At 50.3% G+C, this 26309-nt stretch overlaps 1 protein-coding gene across 1 annotated transcript in view; it reads left to right on the plus strand.

Annotated features, from left to right (window-relative positions):
• Positions 1-26309, plus strand: part of LOC133353210 (transcription factor AP-2-beta-like) — a 78706-nt gene that overhangs the window by 48025 nt on the left and 4372 nt on the right. The window contains 6 exon segments of the mRNA XM_061569278.1: positions 9583-10152; positions 20471-20528; positions 21162-21396; positions 23734-23761; positions 23763-23853; positions 25129-25270. Coding sequence (XP_061425262.1) covers positions 9583-10152; positions 20471-20528; positions 21162-21396; positions 23734-23761; positions 23763-23853; positions 25129-25270 — 1124 coding nt within the window.

Consider the following 26309-nt stretch of genomic DNA (forward strand, 5'->3'; position numbering starts at 1 on the left):
CCAACAACACCACCAACACCACCACCAACAACACCACCAACACCAACACCACCACCAACAACACCACCAACAACACCACCAACACCACCAACAACACCAACAAAATCACTACCAACAACACCACCAACAACACCGACACCACCAACAACAACACCACCAACAACACCGACAACACCAAAGACAAAGCTCCCCCATATAGCCTTGAATATACTTTTGGGGCAAGTGCTGTTAGTTAACAGCCTATAAAGGCCGGCACGGCAAACGAGGGTGTGTGGGGGCCATCACCGCGCCCTACCGCCTTTGTCTCCCCAGCGGCGATGTCGAGAACACATCACCGCACCAGGTACTCATTTGACGCTGAGTCGACCGAGGGAAGGCCCCAGAACCGGTGTCAGATAATCGTCGCTGGGTGTTGGTGGGCGTGAACGGGAATCGAACTCGGGTCCCCTGGTTCGTAGCGCGGCGCGCTAGCCGCTTACGCTAAGCGCTCACCCGGGACACGTGCGTGTGTGTCTCTGTAGCGGGAGTGGTGAACCGGCCACACCATTCCCTCTCGTCGGTGTGTTTCGTTCCGGCTTGCACGTGTCGCTCACTAACAGCACTTGTCCCAGCAGTCTGTGTGGGCTACGCAGGGAGCACCTTTGTCTTGGTGTTTGTAGCGGTTATCGACGCTGGGCGCAGCGTTGGTGAGATGTTAACTATCTCGCCTGGTATGCAGGAGGTTCGTGGGTTCGATTTCCATCCTGACGCCTGCTGCTGTTGTATATTTGGAATTTGCGTGTTCTCTCGCTCTCTCTCCCCGTGGTCGCGTAGATTCTTCTCTGGGTCCTCCGTGTTTTCCCTCTGCGTTTACAAAGAACGTCACGCGTTTAGAATGTTTGTCTGCGATAAATGTCCACGTGATGAGCCACTTATTTGAGCGAGCATTTGTGGACAGGCCACTTCTGAAAAGATGAATGTAGCTCAGTGGGCCTTTTATGGAAAATTTTTAAAAAAATTGTTTAGTTTAAGATGACGATCCAAGTTCCCTATATGGCCACGATTAACACTCTGATTATACTATACGTACCGGTCACCAGGCCTACCTTAGGTCTACTCAGCCTTAAACATCAAAAGAGTACTGGACACATTGATAGACCAGTAGTTAGATTGGTAGTTAGATTGATAGATCGATAGTTAGACTGTTGGATAGATTGACAGATAGATTGGTAGTTAATTTGATACATTGATTAATTGTTAGATCGTTAGTTAGAGTGATACATTGGAAACCAGACTGACAGTTATATTAATATACTGATATTGATAATTATATTGATAGTTAGACTGATAGATTGATAGTTAGACTGATATATTGATAGTTAGACTGATAATTATATTGATAGTTAGACTGATAGATTGATAGTTAGATTTATAATTAGATTGATAGTTTTACTGATAATTAGATTGATAGTTAGACTGATAATTAGATTGATAGACTGATAGATTGACAGTCAGACTCATAGTTCAGCACGGAACTTATTTATGTTAATTGAATTTCACCAATACCTGCTCGACTTGCAAGCTAATCCGCGGAAGTTCATCTCACATCGTTTTATTGAAATGTCCATTACACATTTGGGCGAAAAGCGGATAACTTTCAATGCTATCGGAACGAATTAGCGCGTATTTTCTATACTCGCTTAACGACCAAATCACTGAACGACCGGTTTCGTGGATAACCAATGACCGCCGTTAAGAAGAGGAGTTCTCCTGTACAACGTAGAGGCATGTGCGACTATCGGCTGAGCTTGCCTTGCGAGTGAAAACGATCAGCCTCTCACCGTTCTTTTAGGGGGAATCACGCTTCAAAAATGAACCTCATGGCGGGACCCCGGGGTTCCCCCATAAACCCCCCGGCTCTCTCGCATGAACTGCGTTGCGACGTCATTCTATGTCTGTTGAAGGCGAACGACACAGCGATCTGTTCCTCTCGACGAGCTCTGCACGATGCGCTAATCAAAGTTTTGTTTCTTCTGCGCGTTCGTCCTCGCCGCTGCGCTTGGACACGACACGACAACGGAACGATCCGATGTGCGCGGTGAGACGGAGTCGCCAGAAATGAATGAATGAATTACGATTTTGACGACCCGTTTAATGTTAAGTTTCTAACGGTCACGCACTCACGATCGTTTGGCGTGTATACAGGAGTATGTCAGAATATTTATGTACGCTGGTGGAATCCAATGAGCTATAAAGTTATTTTTCACAAGCGTTCAGTAGGGGCTGGTCAGAACGTTACAACAACAGGCAGTGCAAAAACACGACAGGAGTGCAAAGTATAGGAAAGGTAGGGAAATCACTCAACAATGTGTACAACTAAAACTAAACTGATGTGTTTATCTCAGCAGGTAAAGCCCACCGAGCTACAAACTGCTTTTTCAGAAGCTACCTGGCCCCAAATGATAGCTCAACAAAGTGTGAAAATGTATAGCAGAAAACTAATTCTAGATTTGAAGCTTTTGTGACTGCAAGGATTCATACTCTTAGGTTATTTCGGTAAAGTCAGTAGGTAAAAAATAATAATAAAAGAAAATACTAATAAATTAAAATAACTCAATTAAATCACGACGTTTCGGAGGCAACACAAGTCTCCGTCTTCAGGTGGGACCGTCACAGCCAAATTTACTGTATCAAGTGAAGAGAAATCCAGGAGTCAAGATCTTAAATACTGGTTAACCAGTACATTTGGCTGTGACGGTCCCACCTGAAGACGGAGACTTGTGTTGCCTCCGAAACGTCGTGATTTAATTGAGTTATTTTCGTTTATTATTATTTTAATTTATTTTAATTTTTTACCTACTGACTTTACCGAAAAAACCTAAGAGCAGCAAACTAATCTAAACAATATCGACGCATAAGTGTTTGTCTAAGTGATTGCACACTCACATGTGAGAACAACTCATTTCGTTTATTTTTGAACGTGTGCTTTGAAGAAGGGTCGTGACTCAAAACGTCCCTTTGAAGACATCCACGCGGTGTGTTGTTATTGATCACGGGACGTGCTGAGTTTGATGTTTGTTGTTGGCGTTGACTCTGCTCGTGCACAGCAGCCAACGCAGCAGCATCGCCAACATAATTAGCTTCACGTCGCGTTCGTGCTATCACAATATTGCATCCACGCTCGCATTAGCACATACTGCAATTTACAGCAAAGCACTTTTACGCGATCGTGATCATCACGTGCGATCTACCGCTCGATGAACGGTCTGCGGCAGTCGTCCCCCACGTGGCAAGTTGCCATCCTCCGACTCGTGTTCCGTCACCAGTCTCGTCCATCGCCACCACCACCATCATCGTCGTGGTCGTCATCCCGTCTAGCCGTGATGCGTCCACCCACGGCCGTTCATAGGGGGGTGCGGGACCCGGGGCAACTCACGAACCGTGTGGGTGCCCCCGATGCCTTCAAACTAAACCGGAACTCTTCTTGGTTCTTTCGGTAAAGTCACGTAGAAGGGAAATAATAAAATAATAAAAATAAAACATAAAATAATTCTCACGACGTTTCGGTCACAACGCAAGCAGCCGTCCTCATTCAGACGTTGTCTTTCCGACAGACCTGTTCTTCACCTGAGGACGGCTGCTTGCGTTGTGGCCGAAACGTCGTGAGAATTATTTTATGATGTTTAATTTTTATTATTTTATTATTTCCATTCTACGTGACTTTACCGAAAGAACCAAAAAGATGAATCCCTGCAGTCACGAAAGCTTTAAATCGAAATTTAAACCGGAACTATTACATCTGACACCGGCACGTCTAAGCGCGCCCCCCCCCCCCCAAAGCGCGGGGCCCGGGGCGGTCACCCCAATTTGGCCCGTACCCTAAGGACGGCTCCAACTATCCAAACCAAAACCCAAGCACGCCGATGATGAGTCGAAGCGCAGCGCTTCAATTCGGGCGACTCAAATGGCCGTCAAAGTTAGCCGCAGCGTGCTGCGTTTCACAGACAGTAATCGTCTGCTACGGTGGCTTTACCCGTCTCGTCAAGTCGATTCTATGCGTGGTGTTTACTCACGCGTGTGGGCGCCTTTTCGTGGCACAAACCTCGATTGAAAACTCATTTCTTGAGGACTGCTCTTTGTGTGTGTTTAGTTTATTGTCCTTCCCCCCCCCCTCCCCCGCACCCCCGCTCAACGCGGTTGGCTACGTACGGCGCGAAAGAAGTTCAACACACGCAAATACTTTAACAATATGAGCAAAACAGATAACAGCAAATCCTACAGCTATACATCATCACATTCCCAAATGATTGTAAATTATATTTGTGAAGCGTCGATGCCGGCAGGGACACCGTGGACTTTGCGACGATCGCTCTGTGTCTGACAACAACACAACCACCAACAACAACACCATCATCAACAACATCATCATCATCATTAACAACAACAACAACATTCGCCACTAAATGGCGGTGACGTCACCACGGCGCTTGCGCCAGGCCAGGTGCACTCCGAGGCCAGAGTGTCGAAGGCTCGCCGACAAGAACGACGCTTACGGATATTGTTTAACTGTGAAGCAAACGGCTGGTAGTAGTAGTTCACGCAAATAAATAAAGAGGTGGTGAGGCGGGGGGGATTAAATACACCCGCACGCAGTATTGACCGGGGCTGCCTCGGGGTTCGAACCGCGCACCTCTCTCAACGTCGTTGACGCCCACGTGTTCCTTCGCTCGTTCACAGTTCGCTCCAATTAGCGGCGTCACGACGCCAATCAACGCCGCCGCTCACTCGCAAGGCCTCGCCGCTCTTCGCTTGGGCATTCCGTTGAATCGCGCGGTCACCCGCTTATATCATCGTCGTCGTTATCGTTATAATCAATCGGCCATGGTCAATCCACTGCTGGAAGAAGACCCCAACCCTAAGCCACTGCCGCCGCCGCTGCCAGCACTTGCCCACGAATTGATTCCATTTCATCGCTCCATCTCTCACGGCGTGCGCAAACCTGTCGGACGCGTTCCATTATGATCATCATCATCATTATTATAATAATTGACGTTATTTGTTTACGGCCAGTCCGTTGTTAATCTCGACCGTTGGCCATCAAATCAAATCCCTTCTCGAGCCGTGGGGCGTCCTGCCCCAAGCCGTACACCTCCTCCTTCGAAGCTCGACTCACGGCCGTCATTCCGACCCCCCCCCCCCCAGCGTCTGCTCAAGCGCCGTGCGCTCCTCGTCATCCGTTGATGTCCGCGGGTGGCCACGCGTGCGATCCATCTATAGACACCCCACTTATTTTCTACATTTCTCACGACCCCCTGCCCCCCCCCCCTCCCCTCTATCTCTCTCGCCCCTTGCGTCCTTCTCAAAACGTGGTTGACTTTCGCGGCGTTGAACGATTTTAAAGTGCACCATTTGGAATTGGTGGGAGACTTTTTAGAGGCTTTGAAATGAAATCGTTTGGGGTTGTTTCTCCCCACCCCTATCTTCCGTCCTATAATGTTACTATTTTAGCGGGGGGGGGGGGGGGGGGGCTCTACAAATGGATCACCATGTGATGTAAAGTCAAGTCTGTGTATGGGGGTGTGTCTGTGTGGTGTGTTGTAGGTGTGCAGTCCGCGCGCATTGTTGGCATACATCCACAAACTCGCCCAAAAAAACTTCCGTGGCCTTAAAAGGGACACACACATATATATATATATAAATCATACGCGACGGTTCTGGCATTGAGCCCTTCTTCATTGCAGAGACAGGGCGACGTTTTTTTGCGGGAAATATGTCTTCACGCATATTAATTTCATTTTGTCGTGTAATTTTGTTTCATTATCCGTGCTTGTGCTCCACTGCCGACGACATCCGCAACATCAGCAGTAACACCACAACGACAACAAACTAAAACTATTTATTTGATTTATTTCAGCAGGCAAGGCCCACTGAGCTATTAGCTCCTTTTTCACGAAGCGACCTGGCCACAGTTGATAGCACGACGAAAGTGTCTGATAATCGCGTCGTCTCAGCCTCAAATGAGTACCTGGTTTGCGCTGTATACAACAACAAAAAACATCGCCACTAAGAAGACAAAGGCGGTCGGGCGTGGTGCTGACACCCCCCCCCCCCTCGTGTGCCACAGGCGCTACTAGCTAACAGCACTTGCCCCAACAGTCTGTGAAGGCTACACGGGGGAGAGGGGGATCTTTGCCTTTTCTTGTTGACGTCTCGCGCCGATGACATCTCTGACCAACACCGGCATGGACACCGTGGACTTTGCGATGATCGCTCTGTTTGACAACAACACAACCACCAACAACAACATCATCATTAACAACAACAACAACATTCGTCACCAAGTAGCGGTGATGTCACCGCGTCGCCTGTGCCAGGCCAGGTGCACTTTGAGTGGTGACATTTGACACATTTACACACACACACAGCCGCATTACAGTACTGTATATATATATATGCAGCGCGAGGTCGATGTGCTTATAACTACATCAATACGATTTATTAGTTTTGATGTTACAATTTGAATTTCCCCAAACATTACGGAGTTTAAATCGTTTAACTCGGAGGTGCGGGCCGGATCAGCCTAGTAGCCAACATTGCTTAAAGTCTCACGCTAATTATAAACAATCACCAACCATAATAAAAGTAAAAATCTCAACATTCGTCAATAAATACTGGCGCAAGAAAAAATATATAGTAGGCGACGTTTCGGGCAATAGCCCTTCTTCATGGCACATGGTTCCGCATCATAGGCGAACCGATTAATTTGCCTCGAGTGGAGTGTGACGCTCAAGCCGATGAAAAGTAAAATACCGTATACATTCTTGAGTTGTGGAAAAATATACAAATATATAATAATGTGCGGTAAACACCGCACGTGCACGCGTGAAATTACAGGTAAAACAAACATTACGTCTATCTAGTAACAGTGCGATTCATGCTGGCAATTTGTGTTTAATTAATTGGCTTATTTAACTTCAGTTCATTTTTCGTCGACGATGCAGGCCAAACAGCCCATTCGGAGAGCTCACCCTAACCCCAGTGCAGTGTCACAACAACAAACAGGTCCACGGATGCTTGACAAGTCAAGCAGTTGTATGGCAACAGACTGGTTCCTTGCCACGGAAGCTCTGTCGCCTACTTCAGCATTTTGTCTTGCTGTGGTTGTTCCACCTGATGAAGATTGCTTGTGTTGCGATCGAAACGTCGTGATTTGTTTGATGACTTTACCGAAAGAACCAAAGAGTATAGTAACATAGTCATTTAACATCGTCACAGACAACGTATTCTGGGTGCAGCGATGTCTCGTGCCATTCACGGAAAACGACAGAGTTTTAAACAAGACAAAGATCATCCTTAGATCCTCAACAGACTATGAAGGCCGGAACGGCACACGAGGAGGTGGGTGGCCAGCACCACGCCCAACCGCCTTTGTCTCCCCAGTGCCGATGTTTACACATCACACCAGGTACTCATTTGATGCTGAGTCGACCTAGGGGAGGCCCAGGACCGGTTCAGAAAATCGTCACCGGTGTTGGCCGTGAGCGGGAATCTAAAGCGGGTCGCCAGGTTCATAGCGCAGCGTAGCTAACCACACACACACATCCAGGGATAAGTCGAAATCATGTTCTGGAGTTCTAGAATGAACGAATGAGCCAGTGCATCGCAATTGAGCATCGCTAATAGGTGAACAGCGGCCAGGTTTCCATGCAGAGCTGAACAGAATGACGACGGGATTCAATCACGCAATTGGCGTGTGATCTCCAAGACGGCATGGAATAAAATACTCCAGATAGCAAATTTAAGGTGGGGGCGGGGGGGGGAGATCGCATTTAATAAATAACAGCTGTTTAAAGTAAACAATAAACACACGCGACTCGTGTGTCCGCCCCAGTGGTCATGTCACGTAATAAACACAAAGACAAAGAACCCCCGTGTAGCCGACACGAGGCTGTTGGGGCAAGTTGCTGTCTGCGGGGACCTATGAAAGTCGGCAAGGCTACACGAGGGGGGGGGGGGGGTGGGTGGCTAGCACCACGCCCGGCCGCCTTTATCTTCCCGAGTGGCGATCCTTACACATCGCAACCGGGTACTCATTTGAGGCTGAGTCGACCAAGGGGAGGCCCCAGGACCGGTCCGGATAATCGTCACTCCTGGTGTTGTTCCGTGAACGGGAATCGAACTCGGGTCGCCGGGTTCCGCAACGCAGCGGTAGCGTCAACCGTTGTGACTCCTCTCCCACCGCACACGACCGCACGACTGTGTGCGCGTGTGTGTGCGTGTGTGTGCATGTGTGTGCATGTGTGCGTGTGTGTGCGTGTGTGCATGTGTGTGCGTGTGTGTGTGCGCGTGTGTGTGTGTATGTATGCGTGTGTGTATGCGCGTGCGTGCGTGTGTGTGCGTGTGTGTGTGTGTGCGTGTGTGTGTGCGTGTGTGCGTGTGTGCGCGCGTGTGCGTGTGCGCGTGTGTGTGCGCGTGTGTGTGCGTGTGCGTGCGCGTGTGTGTGCGCGTGTGTGTGTGCGTGTGCGCATGTGTGTGCGCGTGTGCGCGTGTGTGCGTGTGTGCGCGCGTGTGCGCGTGTGCGTGCGTGCGTGTGCGTGTGTGTGCGCGCGTGTGTGTGCGTGCGTGTGCATGCGTGTGTGTGCGCGCATGTGTGTGCGCGTGTGCGTGCGTGTGTGTGCGCGCGCTCTATAAACAATAGAGTTCACGCATTTAACGTGCGCATGAGTGATGGCAATGACACGAGTGTGAATTCGTGATCGTGTGCACGCGACTGCGTCGTGTTCCGCCGCGACTCGCGCGTACGGAGAGTGTACTCGCGTGGCATGCGCTCGTCTCTCTTCGTCTCTCTCTTCTTTCTCTCTCTCCCCGTGTGCGTGTGTCTCCCATGTGTCTCGCGTACGTATGTTGAACTTCTTTCGCGCCGTGCGTGTGCCAATCGCGCTAATCGGAGGTGCGGGGGAAGGACAACAAACTGAACACGAAAAGTAGTTCTCGAGAAATGAGTTTCCAGTCTAGAGAGTTTTTAATCTGTCCGTGTGTCCTCACGTCTCGCTCCGTCTGTGTGCATGTCTCCACGTCTTTTTGTGTCTCCGTGTTTTCTCTGTGACACTCCGTGTGCGATTCCCATCATGTATTTGTCCATGCGAGCCTCTCTGCGCGTATCCGTGTCGGTGTTTCTCCGCATCTCTCCGTGTCTCTGTACTTCTCTCCCTGTGCGTCTTTCTCCCTGTATCCGTGTCTTTGTCGCTGTATATTTTCGTCTCCGTTCCCCTACTTCTCTGATTATATATTTTTGTTCTTTCTCCGTCTCTGTATTTAAATCTGCTCTCCGCGTCAGCTTTATCTTCCGTCTACATCCGCCCTCTTGCTCGTCTCACCCCGTACCTGTCTCCGCGTCTCCCCCCTCTGTCTCCCCGTGTCCATCTCTGTCCCTGCCCCCCGTCGTCCGCACCCCCTTGCGCACCACCACCACCACCACCGCCGCGCGTTCATCATCCGCTCCGCTTTAACCAACCCACGAGCCTCTCTCCTGGCCCCACAACGCATCGCTCACCCCTCGTCTCCTTTGCTCCCCTCTCCGCACCCAAAAAAAACACAACACAGGAGCGCTCAGAAGGGGTCGGTGGCCATGGAGGTCCGCGACTCACGCAGCTGGGACAGGGCAGCCCGTACTCCAACGCGCCGCCGCTGACGCACGCCACGAGCGGCGGCGCCGACTTCCAACCCCCCTACTTCCCTCCGCCGTACCAGCCGCTGGCCTACCAGCCGCAGGACCCCTACGCGCACGACCCGTTCGGCCTTAACCAGCTGCACCACGCCGCGCAGTACCACCATCACCACCACCACCATGCCCAGTCGCAGCAGTGGCCCGCAAGCCAGCGGCAGTCCGTTGGGCCCGGTGGCGGCGGCGGGGGCGGAGGAGGAGGCGGCGGTCCCACGTCCGATGGGGTCCTCTTGTCCCAGGCGTCGATGGCGCAACAGCAGCGGGGGTTGGCGGCACAGCTGTCGGGCCGCGACTACTCGGCCGCGGCTGCTGCGGCTGCGGCGGCTGCTGCCAGACGGCCCGACATCCTGTTGCACGGAGGACCCGGCTCGCTGGACCACCCGGGCCTGGCCGAGCAGGGCTTGAGTCTGCATCATCAGATGGGTCATCACGGATTGGATGAACAGCAGGTGAGATGTTCCGCGATGGATCCATCGCCGGTTGTAAATAAAACAAGTATAACCCGTAAAAACAAAGTTTTTCACTATAAATCCTTTATATGCGTGGCGGCTAGAGTCCTCTCGTCCTCTGGCTTGAGATGGCTGCCACCTATGGGTCAGATGATTGTCTGCCAGTATTAAGCAATTGGTAATTAAATATTTAATTTGTTTTCCCTAAAAAGTGTAAATTTTTGGGAAAAAAATTTCACGAACATTAATTGTCTCGCACAGCGAGTCTGTGTGCAAAATGTCAGCTCGATTGGATCACGGGAAGTGGATTAAAAAACGACCGAAAAATTTGCACGGTCGTAAGCAAGCAAGCAAGCACGCAAGCACGCAAGCAAGCGAACTTAATATATAGGATTTAAAAAAAGGGGGTTGGCTTGAGTTTAGTTATTGCGTTCGTTTCGATATTGAGATGGAACATCTCGTTCCAGTTGGCTGAAACGTAATAATGATTCGTGCACAAAGAACAGAAATATATTATCGGCCTAAGGAACTACCACTAGAATACAAGACAAAGATCTCCCGCATAGCCTTAATAGACTGTTGGGGCAAGTGATGTTAGCGAGCACCTATGAAGGCCAGAACCACACACGAGGGGGTGGTGGGTGGTCAACACTACGCCCGGCCGCCTTTGTCTCCCCAGTGGCGATTTTACACACCGCACCAGGTAGTCATTTGAGACTCAGTCGACCTAGGGGAGGCCCAGGACAGGTTCAGATAATCGTCGCTGGTGTTGGTTCCTGTGAACGGGGAATCGAAAACGGGTCGCCGGGTCCGTAGCGCGCTAACCACTGCGCCATCATGTCCCCTCCCCCAGCGCTCGTGCCAGGCTAGGTGCACTTTGACGTGTGGAGGCCTACGTGAAGTGTTATTGAAAACACGCACAAAGACACAGACAAACACACACATCTTCTTGGTTCTTTCGGTAAAGTCACGTAGAAGGGTAGTAATAAAATAATACAAATAAAACATAATAAAATAATTCTCACGACGTTTCGGCCACAACGCAAGCATCCGTCCTCAGGTGAAAACCAGGTCTGTCGAGGCGACAGCGTCTGAATGAAACAGCACACGTGCTTGGAGCATATATATAAGCCTGGGTTATTTGTATTATTTTATTACTTCCCTTCTACGTGACTTTACAGAAAGAACCAAGAAGATGAATCTCTGCAGTCACGAAAGCTTTAAATCGAAATTTAAACACACACAGACAAACACACACACAGGCAAACACACACGCACAATGCTTTGCAAACACGTTTTTGCAGTTAGCGTTCAGCGTGTAATTAAGGGCTCGCGTAATTACATGCAGAGGGAATTCATTGACTCGCTGGAAATCTGCATAAATAGACGACAGCGCCAGCGGCGGTGCATCGTCGAATAAGCTCAAAGATGCGACCTGTTTAATAATCCCCTCGTCTGCAGGGGGCATTCAAAGCACCCACGGTACTTAGTTCCGATATTAATAATGTTGTATTAAGTAGGCGACTTGGCGAGAATTAATGACGCGGGCCAGCGGCTGTTTATTGGGCGCGTGTCACAAACGTTGCGCACACAAAGGTAGAAAAGAGAAAGATTGGCCCGTACGGGCACATGCTTGTCAGCGGGCAGCAGCACCGATGGAGACACGCGAGAGGATGGTGTCGCTAACGCCACGCCCGACCGCCTTTGTCTCCCTAGCGGCGACGTTTAACGCACTCATTCGTGGCTGAGTCGACCTAGGCGGGGTGGGTGGGGGGGACATAACCGGTTTCAGATTGTCGCCAGCGGGAATCGAACTCGCGTCGCTGTAGGTTCGTCGCGCAGCGCGCTAACCACTTGCGCCACCGCTCCCCCGTGCGGACCCTAATGCTGCACGATCGATGGCGTCGCCACGTTTAATTACGAATTCACTCATAGCAGGCAGCGCATGGCACGCGAGCATCGCAGCGTTTCCACGTTGTCCCAGACCCGCGTGGGCTGTCACGACCAATTAATGCGCCGGTCCACAGCTATCGAATGTCTCTCGCTGGTCGACGTTTCGGGTTGTTTGCCGCAGCTGTATTTGTCCACGTGACAACTGCATTTGGTGTCGTTTTTATGTTTGGCTGGCCGCGTCGGGTGATCGAGGGCTCTACGTGACATCACACGTCCACGATTTCACTTTAGAAATATATTTGTAAAAAAAAACACACACACCAACTAAATCATCTAAGTCTTCTTATTCATCATTTAATTTTGCGTGTCTCGCTTCCACGACGCTGTGCATCCACACCTCCATGACCCGCACCGGGGGGGGGGGGGGGGAGCGCATCGGTCCACGTTACGGACGCGCGAAGCCAAGCGTTGAGCATCCAGCGCTTGACGAACGCTCCCATGATCGATAATTCCACTGGATCAACAAAAAAAACACTTTTTTCTGGCCTGGACTTTTGCAGCTGTTTTCGACTAATTTCAGGGTGCTGATTCCAAATCTGATCTCAGATTTGCTCCATCACATCTCATTTTTATGCTATCGGCATACCTGTCACTTATGATTGCAAGTTGTTGCGAGTCAGTGACTGCTTAAGTGTTAAAATATGGTGCTGTATTTTTAGGATAAGTGTGTTTATAATATAATTTTATGTAGATATCCAGTTTTTATTGAAAATGCAATACTTGATATCTCAAAAACCTGATGTGATAGACAAAAACTGATGCCAGATTTGGAATCAGCACCACAAAATTACCTTAAAACCGTTGGAATACCTTATGCCAGAAAAAGTGTGTTGACCAGTGTAATATATTTCGATTTAAAGCTTTCGTGACTGCAGGGATTCATCTTCTTTGATCTTTCGGTAAAATCACGTAGAATGGAAATAATAAAATAATAAACATAAAACATAATAAAATAATTATCACGACGTTTCGGCCACAATGGAAGTAGCCGTCCTCAGGTGAAGAACAGCCTCTGTCGAGGAGACAGAGTCAGAGTCTCCTCGACAGGAGACAGAGTCTCCTCGACAGAGTCTGTTCTCCACCTGAGGACGGCTACTTGCGTTGTGGCCGAAACGTCGTGAGAATTGTTTTGTTTTGTTTTAGTCACAGGACAACTCAGGCCGTCAAAACACCAGCGACAACAAACCGCTAGGATCTTGTAGTTCACCGATATTTGGGTCAAGCAAGCCTGGCATTGCTGCTGGTGCTGCTCTGACTGTTGCTGATGAGACCCTGAAAGACGGAGCCTGACAAGATGGTTGCCATATTCTTAAGTTTTTTCGGTAAAGTCACGTAGGTAAAAATATAAAATTAATAAAAGTAAAATAAAAATAAAATTAAAATCACGACGTTTCGGAGGCAACACAAGCTTCCGTCTTCAGGTGGAACCGTCACAGCACGATAGCTGAATTGTATTTTATTATGTCTTCAGGTGGAACCGTCACAGCACGATAGCTGTATCACGTGATACACTTGATACAGCTATCGTGCTGTGACGGTTCCACCTGAAGACGGAAGCTTGTGTTGCCTCCGAAACGTCGTGATTTTTATTTTATTTTTTTATTTTACTTTTATTAATTTTAATTTTTTACCTACGTGACTTTACCGAAAAAACCTAATAATATGAATCCTTGCAGTCACGAAAGCTTCAAACCAAGATGCTTGCCGTTCTAGTGTAGGCTCTCTCTCTCTCTAGCGTATGGCAAGTATGTGCAAAGTCGCGTGTCCAAGTTCAAGTCTGTGAGCCGTGTAGGCCGATGAGATGTGAAATAGAGCGTTATAGCTCATCAAATTCTGAAAAAAATGGTTTATTGTTAAAAAAATAATGATGATAATGTATTCATCAGATATGTGGAGGCGTATTCATATATATCAACAAAACATTTCTAGCAACGCACACGTTTTGTGACTGTACGTCCATCGGCCAGTGCTCGCCAGCCAGCCAGTAAAACTTGTTTCTAGACGATAGTAAGCTAGTACGCTTTGCCACTGCGGCAGAGCAGTGCAATGCAATTACACCGACCTCGCTTAGCGGGGACGTGGAGACCCGGCGCAATTTATCCAATTTAGTAAATCCCAGGTCAAGTGCCCCTCTGTGATGGTTCAGTTAAGAGAGAGAAAAAAAACACACACACGCACGAATATTCCCCACCCACCCACCCCCACACCTCCACACACGTACACACATTGCACGTACTGACTGACGTACAAAGACACAGATCCTCCGTATAGCTTCTAGATTTGAAGCTTTCGTGACTGCAAGGATTCATATTCTTGGGGTTTTTTTCGGTAAAGTCACGTAGGTAAAAAATTAAAATTAATAAAAGTTAAATTAGTTTATTTTTATTTTATTTTACCTCCGTATAGCCTCTAACAGACTTTTGGGGCAAGTACACGTGGGGGTGGATGGGCCAGCACCACGCCCCGGCCGTCTTTGTCTCCCCAGTGGCGTTGTTTACACACTGATATGCGCACATGCACACGAATAGACACACACACAAAGACAACAATCCCTCCATATAGTGTTAACAGACCTTTGGGGCGAGTTTTGTTAGTGAGCAACCTATGAAGGCCGGAGCGGCATACGAGGGGATGGGTGGCCAGCTCCAGGTCCGGCCGCCTTTGTCTCCCCAGTGGTGATGTTTACACCGCACCAGGTACTAATTTGAGGCTGAGTCGACCTAGGGGAGGCCCAGGAACGGTTCAAATAATGGCCGTGATCTGGAATCGAACTCAAATCGCTGGGTTCGTATCGCAGTGCACTAATCGCTATACTACCGCTACCCACGTCGCCACATACACATACGCGCATGAACACGCGAATGAACACATACGCGCATGAACACACACGCGCATAAACACACGAATGAACACACACGCGCATGAACACACACGCGCATGAACACACACGCGCATAAACACACGAATGAACACACACGCGCATGAACACACACGCGCATGAACACACACGCGCATAAACACACAAATGAACACACACGCGCATGAACACACACGCGCATGAACACACACGCGCATAAACACACGAATGAACACACACGCGCATGAACACACGAATGAACACACAGGCGCATGAACACACGAATGAACACACACGTGCATGAACACACGCGCATAAACACACACGCACATGCACACGCGCATGAACACACGAATGAACACACACGCGCATGAACACACACGCACATGAACACACACGCACATGAACACACACACACACATGAACACACACGCGCATGAACACACACACGCGCTTGAACACACACACACGCGCATGAACACACACGTGCATGAACACACATGCGCATGAACACACACACGCGCATGAACACACACGCGCCCATGAACACACACGCGCATGAACACACACACGCATGAACACACACGCGCATGAACACTCACGCGTGTCCAAGCCCGCGTGCCGCGCGCGATGCGATGCGACAGCCGCTCCGCGCGCCCGTGCCGCGCGCGCCACTCAGAGGGTCGCGCGCGCGCCGCGCCTCGCCTTCTGATTGGCCGCGACAGCGTGCGCAGCCCCGCAGGCCATAGCACAGCGCCCCCCCCCCCCTACCGACCCACCAGCCAACAAGCCGGGGTTCGACTCTCGCCCCCAGTTCACTCTGAATGGGAATATTCGGCACGAAGTTGTTCGGGCGCGCTATACGGAGCAGACAATTAGAGCCGTGGGGGTTAGGGGCGCATTCGCCACGAGATTGACCGGAGGCCTTTAGATATATTGACGTGTGACACGATAGGGCTAAGAGAGCAATGGATGTGGTATGTAGTGCGTGTGAGCACTACAAACTCCCTCTCCTCCGCCATCAAGGTGTGCGTGATTATGATCAGGATGGGTTCAACCACCAAACCAATTCCGTCACCGCGCAAACCACCGCGCGTGCGTCAACGAGACGATGAGTTTTTATTGATGTGTTTACTCCCGCACCGCACTGCCCTCTGCTGCCCACAACGCGGCTACGCAGCAGCCTGTAGCCACGCCGAGGTCACCGATCCTCCGAGCGCTATCCAGGCTCGGCCTTGCTTAGCCTCACCAGATCTGACGATCGTCGGGCAACAACTCCTGAAAAAAATGCCGAGACTCATTTTTTCCGGAACGCTGTTACAGGCTTGTGGGGGGGGGGGGGGGGGGTTAGGGCTTATTGGCGTAAGGCACTACCACTCGATTACAAGTTGTCCGCAATGACCCCTTTATTCCCATACAGCACCGTACATCACATATGTAGGAGCACAGGGCACGGTGAGGACGAGGCAAGGGGAGACATGGATTTGGCCCCTGCCAGAACAAATTTCCCGAGACGGCGTTCCAGAATGTTCCAGAACGCCGTGGCTTAGCAGTCCTCGCCGTTCGTGAATCAACATTGTTGGCAGCGCTCAGAGGCACGAAACTAACCCGGGACTCACAGTGACACCAGCTGCCCTCTGTCCGTCACACGGCCGCGCGGTTCCGAAAGCTCGCGTCAATGGGGGTGTCCGATTGAAGTGGATTTGTCGACTCCGCTGGCATTATGTTTTTTTATTCGTAAGTGGGGATGTTGTATTTAACTAGATTTGTTTTTTTTTTTATCTAGACCTGGGACACGCTTTTATTGGAACCGAGCGCTGAGCATACGAAGTTTCATATTCACAATCCGAGAAATTCTGGCACTTTATCTCTTTACGTACTTGCGAGTGTGACGTTAACGCCAAGATAAAGCGTGGCCTTACCGGTACACACACCACGTTAGTTACTTTAAACACACCAGTAACATTTGCACGTTTATTTAAACAAGCTAACGTTTTGCGGGGAATGACCCATTATGAAGACGAATTTTATGTTGATTTTATTACAAATGTTTTTTTAATTATAAATATGAACTTATACACCAACTGACAAAAGCCATTCCTTATACATTTTGGAAGCTATTGAGAACCAAAGGGGTGCAAGGCTGCAGTAAAGGTTTAAGAACCACTGCTCTAAATAATGCAGTTTCACAATCGGCATTAACCAGGGCGGCCCCTGGGATTCGAACCGAGAACCTCTTCCAACAAAGCCAGGCGAACGCGCTGCCGCCCCAGAACCGTGACCCATGCCGCACGTGTTGGGTGAAACGCAATCGTCTCCCGCAGAGTATTGTATACGAATACTGAGAAACAGCTTTTTGTCTTCATAATATTTACGCAAACTACGCGATTTTTTTAAAATTTTAGTTTTCATTTTTTTATTGAAACAAAAGGGCCGAGAGCCCTTAGTTCGAGCGCGTTGCGTAGCTTGCTCGATCCGACGAAACGATCCCCAATGCAGTCGACCCATCCCACAGGAGTATAGGGGGGGCGCAGGCCCAGTCACGTGGGGGGGGGGGGCATTATGACAGAAGACGGATGGACGCGGAAACTTTAAATCAGTTGGTTCTTTAACTTGACTGCAGAAATCGTTAAAAAAGCAGTATAATGTTAATAAATACACAGGGCTTCATCTTCTTGGTTCTTTCGGTAAAGTCACGTAGAAGTGAAATAATAAAATAATAAAAATAAAACATAATAAAATACAAATAAAAATTCTCAAATTCTTACACAGGGCTTGATCAATCAGAGTGGCCGTATAAAATTTCGATTTAAAGCTTTCGTGACTGCAGGGATTCATCTTCTTGGTTCTTTCAGTATTATTATATTATTATACTAGCTGTACTACCCGGCTTCGCCCGGGACTTGTATCCACCACGGCCGGCCGCCTTTGTCTCCCCAGTGGCGATGTTAATACGCCACACCAGTTACTCGTTTGAGGCTGAGTCGACCTATGTGAGGTTCAAATAATCTTGATCGGTGGTGGCCATGAGCGGGAATCTAACTGGGTTCGCCGGGTTGGTAGCGCAGCGTAGCGTTAACCACTACACCCACCGCTCCTCACACACACAGACGCACACACACACAGACACACGCAGAAACACACAGACAGACACAGACAGACACAAAGACAGCACGCTAACCACTACACTACCGCTCCCCACACACCACACACGCAGACACACACACAGAACACACACACAGACAGACACACACACACAGACACACAGACAGCACGCTAACCACTACACTACCGCTCCCCACACACCACACACGCACACACACAGACACACACACAGACACACACACAGACACACACACACAGACACACACACACAGACACACACACACACAGACACACACAGGCAGCACGCTAAGCACTACACTACCGTTCCTCCTACACACCACGCACGCACACACACAGACACACACACACAGACACACACACACAGACACACACACACAGACACACACACACAGACACACACACAGACACACACACACAGACACACACACAGACACACACACACAGACACACACACACACACATAGACACAGGCAGTACGCTAAGCACTACACTACCGTTCTCCCTACACAACACACGCGCGCGCGTCCATAGGTACACATACACGCGCTTGCTGCAGACACACACATACACACACATACATAACCGCACATACACACAAACACATACACACACATGCATACACACAAACATACACATACATACAAACACACACATACATACACAAAAACACTTACACAATACACACACACATACATACAGACACACACATACATACACACAAACACATACAGACACATACATACACACATACATACAGACACACAGACATACACATAAACACATACACACATAGTCATGACCCGGCTTTGCCCGGGACTTGTATCCACCACGGCCGGCCGCCTTTGTCTCCCCAGTGGCGATGTTAATACGCCACAGCAGTTACTCGTTTTGAGGCTGAGTCCCTCCCTCGCCACTCTGCCTCCCTCGCCACTCTGCCTCCCTCGCCACTCTGTAGAGGACGTGAAATTTGTATGAATTTACCTCAGAGTGGCGTGTTGGGTGTCGAGGCCTAGCACCGTGCAGAGCCTCCCGCCTTGCCTGATTTTCCCACCCGGCGAACGCTGGGTACGGGTGCCGGCCCCCCCCCCCCCCCCCCGCGCTATTAAAAATGGCGTCCACCCCGCGGAGAAAAGTTGCTACTCGTTGCCAGGGGCAACCGCCGTCCAATGAAAGCGGCGAAGGCGTGGCTAGCCGTTGCCAGGGGCAACCGCCGTCCAATGAAAGTGCAGTCCACACACACACACACAGACACACAGACATGAACGATTTTATATATATAGATTATTTTATTATGTTTTTTTTTTATTATTTTATTATTTCCATTCTACGTGACTTTACCGAAAGAACCAAGAATATAAAGTGGCCGTACTTACGTGCCCGTGCTGAATTTATCTTTTCGATTATTAATCTTAAAACAACAAAAATCTGCCCAATTTTCGCACCCTGTGACGGTTCCACCTGAAGACGGAAGCTTGTGTTGCCTCCGAAACGTCGTTATTTTTTTATTTTTTTTATTTTACTTATTTTAATTTTTTACCTACGTGACTTTACCGAAAAAACCTAAGAATATGTTGAATTGCCACTTAGCTTTACCAACAAATTCGGACTGTAACTTTAGACGTCAATAAATTGTCCAGCTTTCTTGTGGAGGGTTAAATTATGTTTACAAAAACAATGCCGCTGTGTTATACGTAAAGCGCACGGTTATTATTGTAATAATAAGAATAGGGGCTTCTGACTGCGCTTCAAATCAAACAGGCGTGTCACGTGTTTACAGCACACGCACTGGATGGCAGAGACGTCGCTGGACAGCTCTTTTATCAATCCACTGCTGGATGAAAGCCTCCCCAAACCGGATCTGTCACTGGGGGTTGTTCGATTATCCTTGGGGGGGGAGTGGGGGAGCTGGTCGAATGAGTATATGGAAAACCCCGGGTAAGCCGGGTTCATAGCACAGCGCGCTAACCACTGCGCCATCGCTCCTCTGCCACACCGTATACACACTGTGCGCACACCTGTACACACCGTGTACACACTCTGTGCGCACACCGTGTACACACATCGTGTACACACAGTGTGCATACACACCATGTATACACACCGTGTGTACACAGTGTACGCGATGTTCGCTCTGTAGTAGCTGTGCACTTACACAAACAAAGACAAAGACCCCCGTATAGCCTTAACATACCGTTGGGGCAAGTGCCGTCAGCGAGCACATTATGAAGGGCGGCACGGCACACGAGGGGGTGGGTGGCCAGCACCACGCGTCGTTGTCCCACTCGTGCCGATGTTTACACACCGCTCCAGGCGCACACACACACACACGCGTGTGCGCACATGGCAGCCGTGTGTCTAACGGTTGTGCGTAATCATCCACAGATGGAGGAGGCCCTCAATTTAAATCTGATGGACCACTCCGACTCGGTGATTAAGAAAGGTACGCCCTTCTCACGGACGCACCGTTACCCTTTCCGTCAGTCCACGTTCATCGTCATGGGCCTTTACCGATCCACTGATGGATGAAGGCATCCCTTCCGCCCCCCCAAAAAAATATTCAATCAAACCACCCAGCACCTGCACGCAGAGCTGATTCTGTCGCTGTATCTCCACGGTGCGCGTTCTCTCTCGGACGAGTTCCATGCTTTGGCTGCCGCTCTGCCGTTAGTCTCGACCATCGGCCGTCACCGTCCCATCGAGCGACCGGTCCAGCCCAAGCTGATTCACTTCTTGCTTGCCTCTCAACAAGACTCCTCTAACCCCGAGCGTGGCTCTCCATCGCACGCGATCGTCTCGCTGTCAGTCCCCCCGTGTAATTGCAAGCGTGCATCTCGCCCACGATTGGGTTTTGCCCCCTTGATCTTTCGTACCCGCCGCTTTCCATTCTGTACACTCCTTTGAACGTCTTCGCTCAAGTCCACAATCTTGATGCACGTTTCACAGCCGGTTTTTCGAGCATTCATACGAAAAAAAAATGTACGCGAATATTTATCCACGTGTATAAAGCGATTCATTTCGAGCATGCGTGAATTTTCTGTCTTCCTTCCGTAATTTTTTTTGTTATATCCATCAGTCGTCATCGGCTCGTCCAAGTCGGGCATGCACGGGGGTGGAGCGGGCGAGATGATGGGCAAGGGGAGCCTGGTGGGCAGCGTGGGCAACCCGGGAGAAGTCTTCTGCTCCGTGCCGGGGAGATTATCTCTGCTGAGCTCCACGTCAAAGTACAAGGTGACCGTGGGCGAGGTGCAGAGGCGCCTCTCTCCGCCCGAGTGCCTCAATGCGTCTCTGCTGGGCGGCGTTCTGCGCCGGTGAGTTGGTCGCGGAGAGGAACTCCGTTACACGTGGCACACACCGCGAGGGGCACGGGGCGCGGACGGGGGCAGGGAGAGCCAAGGATGTAATGCGTGGGAAGATGGTGAGAGACCAGCACGGTTGGCTGCATGCTAGTCGACGTCCACGTACCGAGGAGCGGGAGAGGGAAGGGGTGCCGCGTGCGGAAGTCCCCGGCATGGACGACGAGGAGGCGGAGGGCACGGCTCGAAGACGAACACCAGGAATGGAGAAGGAGGATGGAATATGTGGGGGGGGGGGGGGGGGGGGGGAGAAGGAATGGCTGGACCAAGGTGTTGGAGATGTACGACGAGGGTGATGATGAGGGAACGGGAGAAGGGAAGAGAGAGACTAGAGAAGAAGGGAGTGAACGAGGAGTGAGCTTTGTGGAGAGCAAGCGTCTGTTTTCACAGTGGGTGGGGAGAGGGGAGTGGTTCAGAGCGGGGGGTGGTGGCAACACCGAAGTCACGTGGTCTGCGGGAGGCTTGAGCAGATTGAGACAGAGAGGCTTGCGTGCCGGCACTACCCATCACGCATTGCTTCCCCCACACGAGTCGACAGAGCCCACTGTGTTCACGGCTACACGCTCGCTCGTCACGGTGGCACACGGAAGACCCGACGCAGGAGACCCCCTGGGGTTTGATCTTCCGCCTGAAGCTCACGGTCTAACCCAAACCGCATCCACTGCACAAACCTTGACAGAGGCGGACATCTGATGCACAAACGGAAAATGTAAAAACTCTCCAGCCGTGTGCGACTGTGGTCATCCACAAAAGACTGTACAACGTGGAACGACGCAAAGCCCCGATCCCCAAATACTAAAAAGACATCGGGGTTATCTGGCTGCACGTGAAACTGTAGTCGTCGCTCTTGCGTCTGGATCATCAGCCATATGGAAGACGAAGTGGCACATTGCAATTGGCACTCGCTCACTGCATTGGCTCCTCGTCGTCGCGACTGGCCACGATCCACTCCGCTCATTTGGCCGCAGCCCACTCGTGTACGCTGCCACATGTTCATTAGCTAGGAGGGGCAGAATATGTTCTCACCCGCGTAGGCATTAGCCCCCCCGCTTCACGCGATTGGCCATGCTCCGCTTATGTGTGTATGTGTTCTGTGTGTGTGTGTTTGTGTGTCTTTCGTGCATGGGTGGATATGTGTGTGTGTGTGTGGGGAGCGGTGGTGTAGCGGTTAGCGCGCTGCGCTACGAAGTCGGCGGCCCGGGTTCGATTCCCGCTCATTGCCTACGCCAGTGGCGATTATCTGAATCAGTCCTGGGCCTCCACGAGGTGTACTCAGCCTGAAATGGGCACCTGATGCGGTGTGTAAATGTTGCCACTAGGTAGACAAAGACGGCCAGGCGTGGTATTGGCCACCCACCCCCTCGTGCACAGAGCAGGCCTTCATAGGCGCTCGCTAACAGCACTTGCCCCGACAGTATGTTAAGGCTATGTGGGGGTTCTTTGTCTTTTGTTGGTTTATATGTATCGACTGCGTTGATGTGGGTACTGCCAAATGTTATGTTACTGCGTGGGTGTGCTTACAGTTTCAAGTTCCTGATGTTTAAACACTCGAGAACTGGGCAAACATTATGAACTTGCAATTTGGACGATGCCATCTCGTGACGTGACTAAATGTTTGCGTCGTTAAATGTGTCCTCACCTTCGAAAGAAGTTCAACACACAGTACATACAATCAAGGATAGTTCGCAAGAGTGACCTGGTTGTAAAGCGATCTGCCAAAAGCCATCGCGTAATTCAATGTGATGTTAGCAGCCGGGGCCGGGAATTGGACTGGGTGACGCGTTTCGTAAGCGCAGGACGCGACGGACGACACCAACAACAGCAGCCACTGCTATCCGTCGCCACGTGGCTGCGACGTCACCACGGCACTTGCGCCATGCTCGGTGCACCGTTGAGGCCACGTAAAGTGTCGAAAGGTCGCCGGGAAGAGGTCACGGGAACATACCCCCCGGTGCTACGGGGTTGACGGACTGAGACGGCTGGCAGATACGACGCGTGTGCACGCTACCCCGCCGCGCCAACCCACCGGCGTTGGCACGGTGTGCGTTAAATCTTGACTTAAAGCTTTTCGTGACTGCAGGAATTCATGTTCTTTGGGTCTTTCGGTAAAGTCACGTAGATAGGTTCAAAGAAAATGACGAAAAAATGACAGTTATTTTTGTAACAGTTATTAAAAAAAAAAATGAACTTATCTACGTGACTTTACGGAACGACCCAAAGATTACGGTTTGCGTTGTTTGGCACCACCGCTCCGGTCGGTCTCGGCTAACCCCCTTCCCGTCCTCCTCGCAGAGCGAAATCAAAAAACGGAGGCCGCTCAGTTGAGGGAGAAACTGGACAAGATCGGGCTCAACCTCCCGGCGGGCAGACGCAAGACTGCCAACGTGACCCTGCTCACCTCACTAGTGGAAGGTGAGCGAGCGGTGGCGGCGATGGATGACGTCACAGCGGTCATCGCACTGCGCTTACTACGAACCCGGCGTCTCGATGTCAAAAAAATTGTGAAAAGTGAGAATAGTTTTTTTAAAAATCTTTTCTGGAAATAAAACGGGAGGTGTTAAGATAGTTCAAGCACCAAACAGAGAAGTTTTTCAAGGCATCAAGTCTGCATTAACCACCCGTACCTGCGGTGAGCGTGCAGACGAACATACTCTGATGATATACGCATTGTCTTTGAGACTGATTGGCCTACACCAGAGACAGCCGTTTCCGTCGCCCTGTCTCACCACCAGCGTCAGATCAGAGCATGCCAAATGGACGACCAGAACAAGGGCAATGCTTGCGAATTCGATTCCCGGTCACGATCAACATTTTCCGACCTACACGTGAGCAGGTCCCCGGGGCCTGAATTTGAGTGTACCTGACGCTGTGTGTAATCATCATCATCATCATCACTGGGGGAGATAAAGGGCGGTCGGTGTTGGCCAACCAACCACCGGGGTTGTCTCTAAATCGGTACCACTCTCGACTGGTGCTGTTCGACGTCACGTGTTACGTTGACAACGAGATGCTTAGCCCATGCTAAACAAAAGCTGCTCACGTAATTTTGTAAAATTTCAAAGGCTGTACAGCCCGGCCTGGCATGTTCGCACTCGGCATTTGTTTAGCGTGCCCGACACTGCTGATGAGACCCAAGAAGGTCTGAACGAGTCCGGTTTATTCGCTTAATCAAATGCGGCCCCCGTGAACATGATGTTATTAGGCCAAGAGGCCGACATAAACGAGAGCATAATTTAATGTTTACGTGGCGATAGGGAGCTGATGGCTTTTGATTAATTTAATTGAACTAACTAGTGGTACACTAACTAGTAGGGCACTAACTAGCGGGCCGCTAACGAGCAAGGCACTAATTAGAGAGGGCACTAACTAGTTGGGCACCTATTTAAAGCTTTCGTGACTTGCAGGGATTCATCTTCTTGGTTCTTTCGGTAAAGTCACGTAGAAGGGAAGTAATAAAATAATACAAATAAAACATAATACAATAATTATCACGACGTTTCAGGCCACAACGGCTGCTTGCGTTGTGGCCGAAACGTCGTGAGAATTATTTATTACGTTTTATTTTTATTATTTTATTGCTTCCCTTCTACGTGACTTTACCGAAAGAACCAAGAAGATAGTTGGGCACCGGTTAGTGCGACACTAACTCGAGGCGCGCTAACTAACTAACCGCGCTGCGTGTCCCAGGCGAGGCCATCCACCTGGCGCGCGACTTTGGCTACGTGAGCGAGACGGAGTTTCCCTGCAAGGCGGTGGCCGACTACCTGACGCGCCAGCACGCCGACCCCTCCGACATGCACACGCGCAAGAACATGCTGCTGGCCACCAAGTGAGTTGGCTGCGTAGCGTCGGGAGCTCGTCGCCGCTATGTTACGTGCGCGCACGTTGTGTAACGAGGGCGCGCAAGCGTTTTTCGCTAATTTTTTACCTTTTTTTCAAAGCGTTTTTAAAATTAATTTTTTAACCAGAAGCAACCTCACCTCACCCACCCAGAGGGGGAGGGAGGCAGATGGCGGAGGGATAGGTGGCAATTTCGCCGATAAGACATCACACGTCAGGGGCCACACTCAAGGCCACCCAGGGGCCTGCAGGGTCACTGGTGGCAATGAAGAACACCGCTGGTGTTCACCACCGCTGTGAGTCGGACACAACAGGCGGATCTATGAAACGGACTGAAATCCCCCACTCAGTCTCTCCGTTTATTTTCGCCGCTGGCCTTCCATTCTGTGGTGGACTATCCCATGCCCCCTGCCCCCACCATACCTCGCTCTACCTGATTCAGGGTGGTTGGTGAACCAGCGCTCACCGATTCACTCCGGCCACTCGCTCGTTCACCCGCCGGTTGCCAGCCACCCCCTTGTTGCTCTTCTATCGCTACGGCTACTGCTACCATGGTTAGAAGCGACCTGGCCACATATGATAGGTCAACGAAAGTGGCTTATCATCACGTGGAAAGTTCATCACGTGGAAATTTCACCACGTGTAAATTCCAAGCAGCAAAATATTCTAGATAATGCAGATGCATGTTTGTAAATGCGGAGGGAAAAACCGGAGGGCCCGGAGAAAAAATCCACTGGATCCCAGGGTGTACACGCAAACTCCACGTATACAGCAGGCGTCAGGGTCGGGATCGAACCCCCTGACCCCCTGCATACCAGGCGAGCAAGATAACATCACACCACCGTGGCACCCCTCAAATTAAAACAAAAGCAGTATAGATTGTAGACGTCCAGATTGCATTGGTGTAGCCCGGGTAAGCCCACGGACGTTCAACCGTCCAGGTTTAGTAACCAGGCTAAGAAAAATCCTGCTTGGCTTTGGAGATCCCGACGAGATTTGGCGCGGCCCTGGGCGATTCCCAGACCTTC

The sequence above is a fragment of the Lethenteron reissneri genome, chromosome 43 (genome assembly GCF_015708825.2).
Source record: "Lethenteron reissneri isolate LAM-NWPU_2019-01 chromosome 43, ASM1570882v1, whole genome shotgun sequence".
NCBI lineage: Eukaryota > Metazoa > Chordata > Hyperoartia > Petromyzontiformes > Petromyzontidae > Lethenteron > Lethenteron reissneri.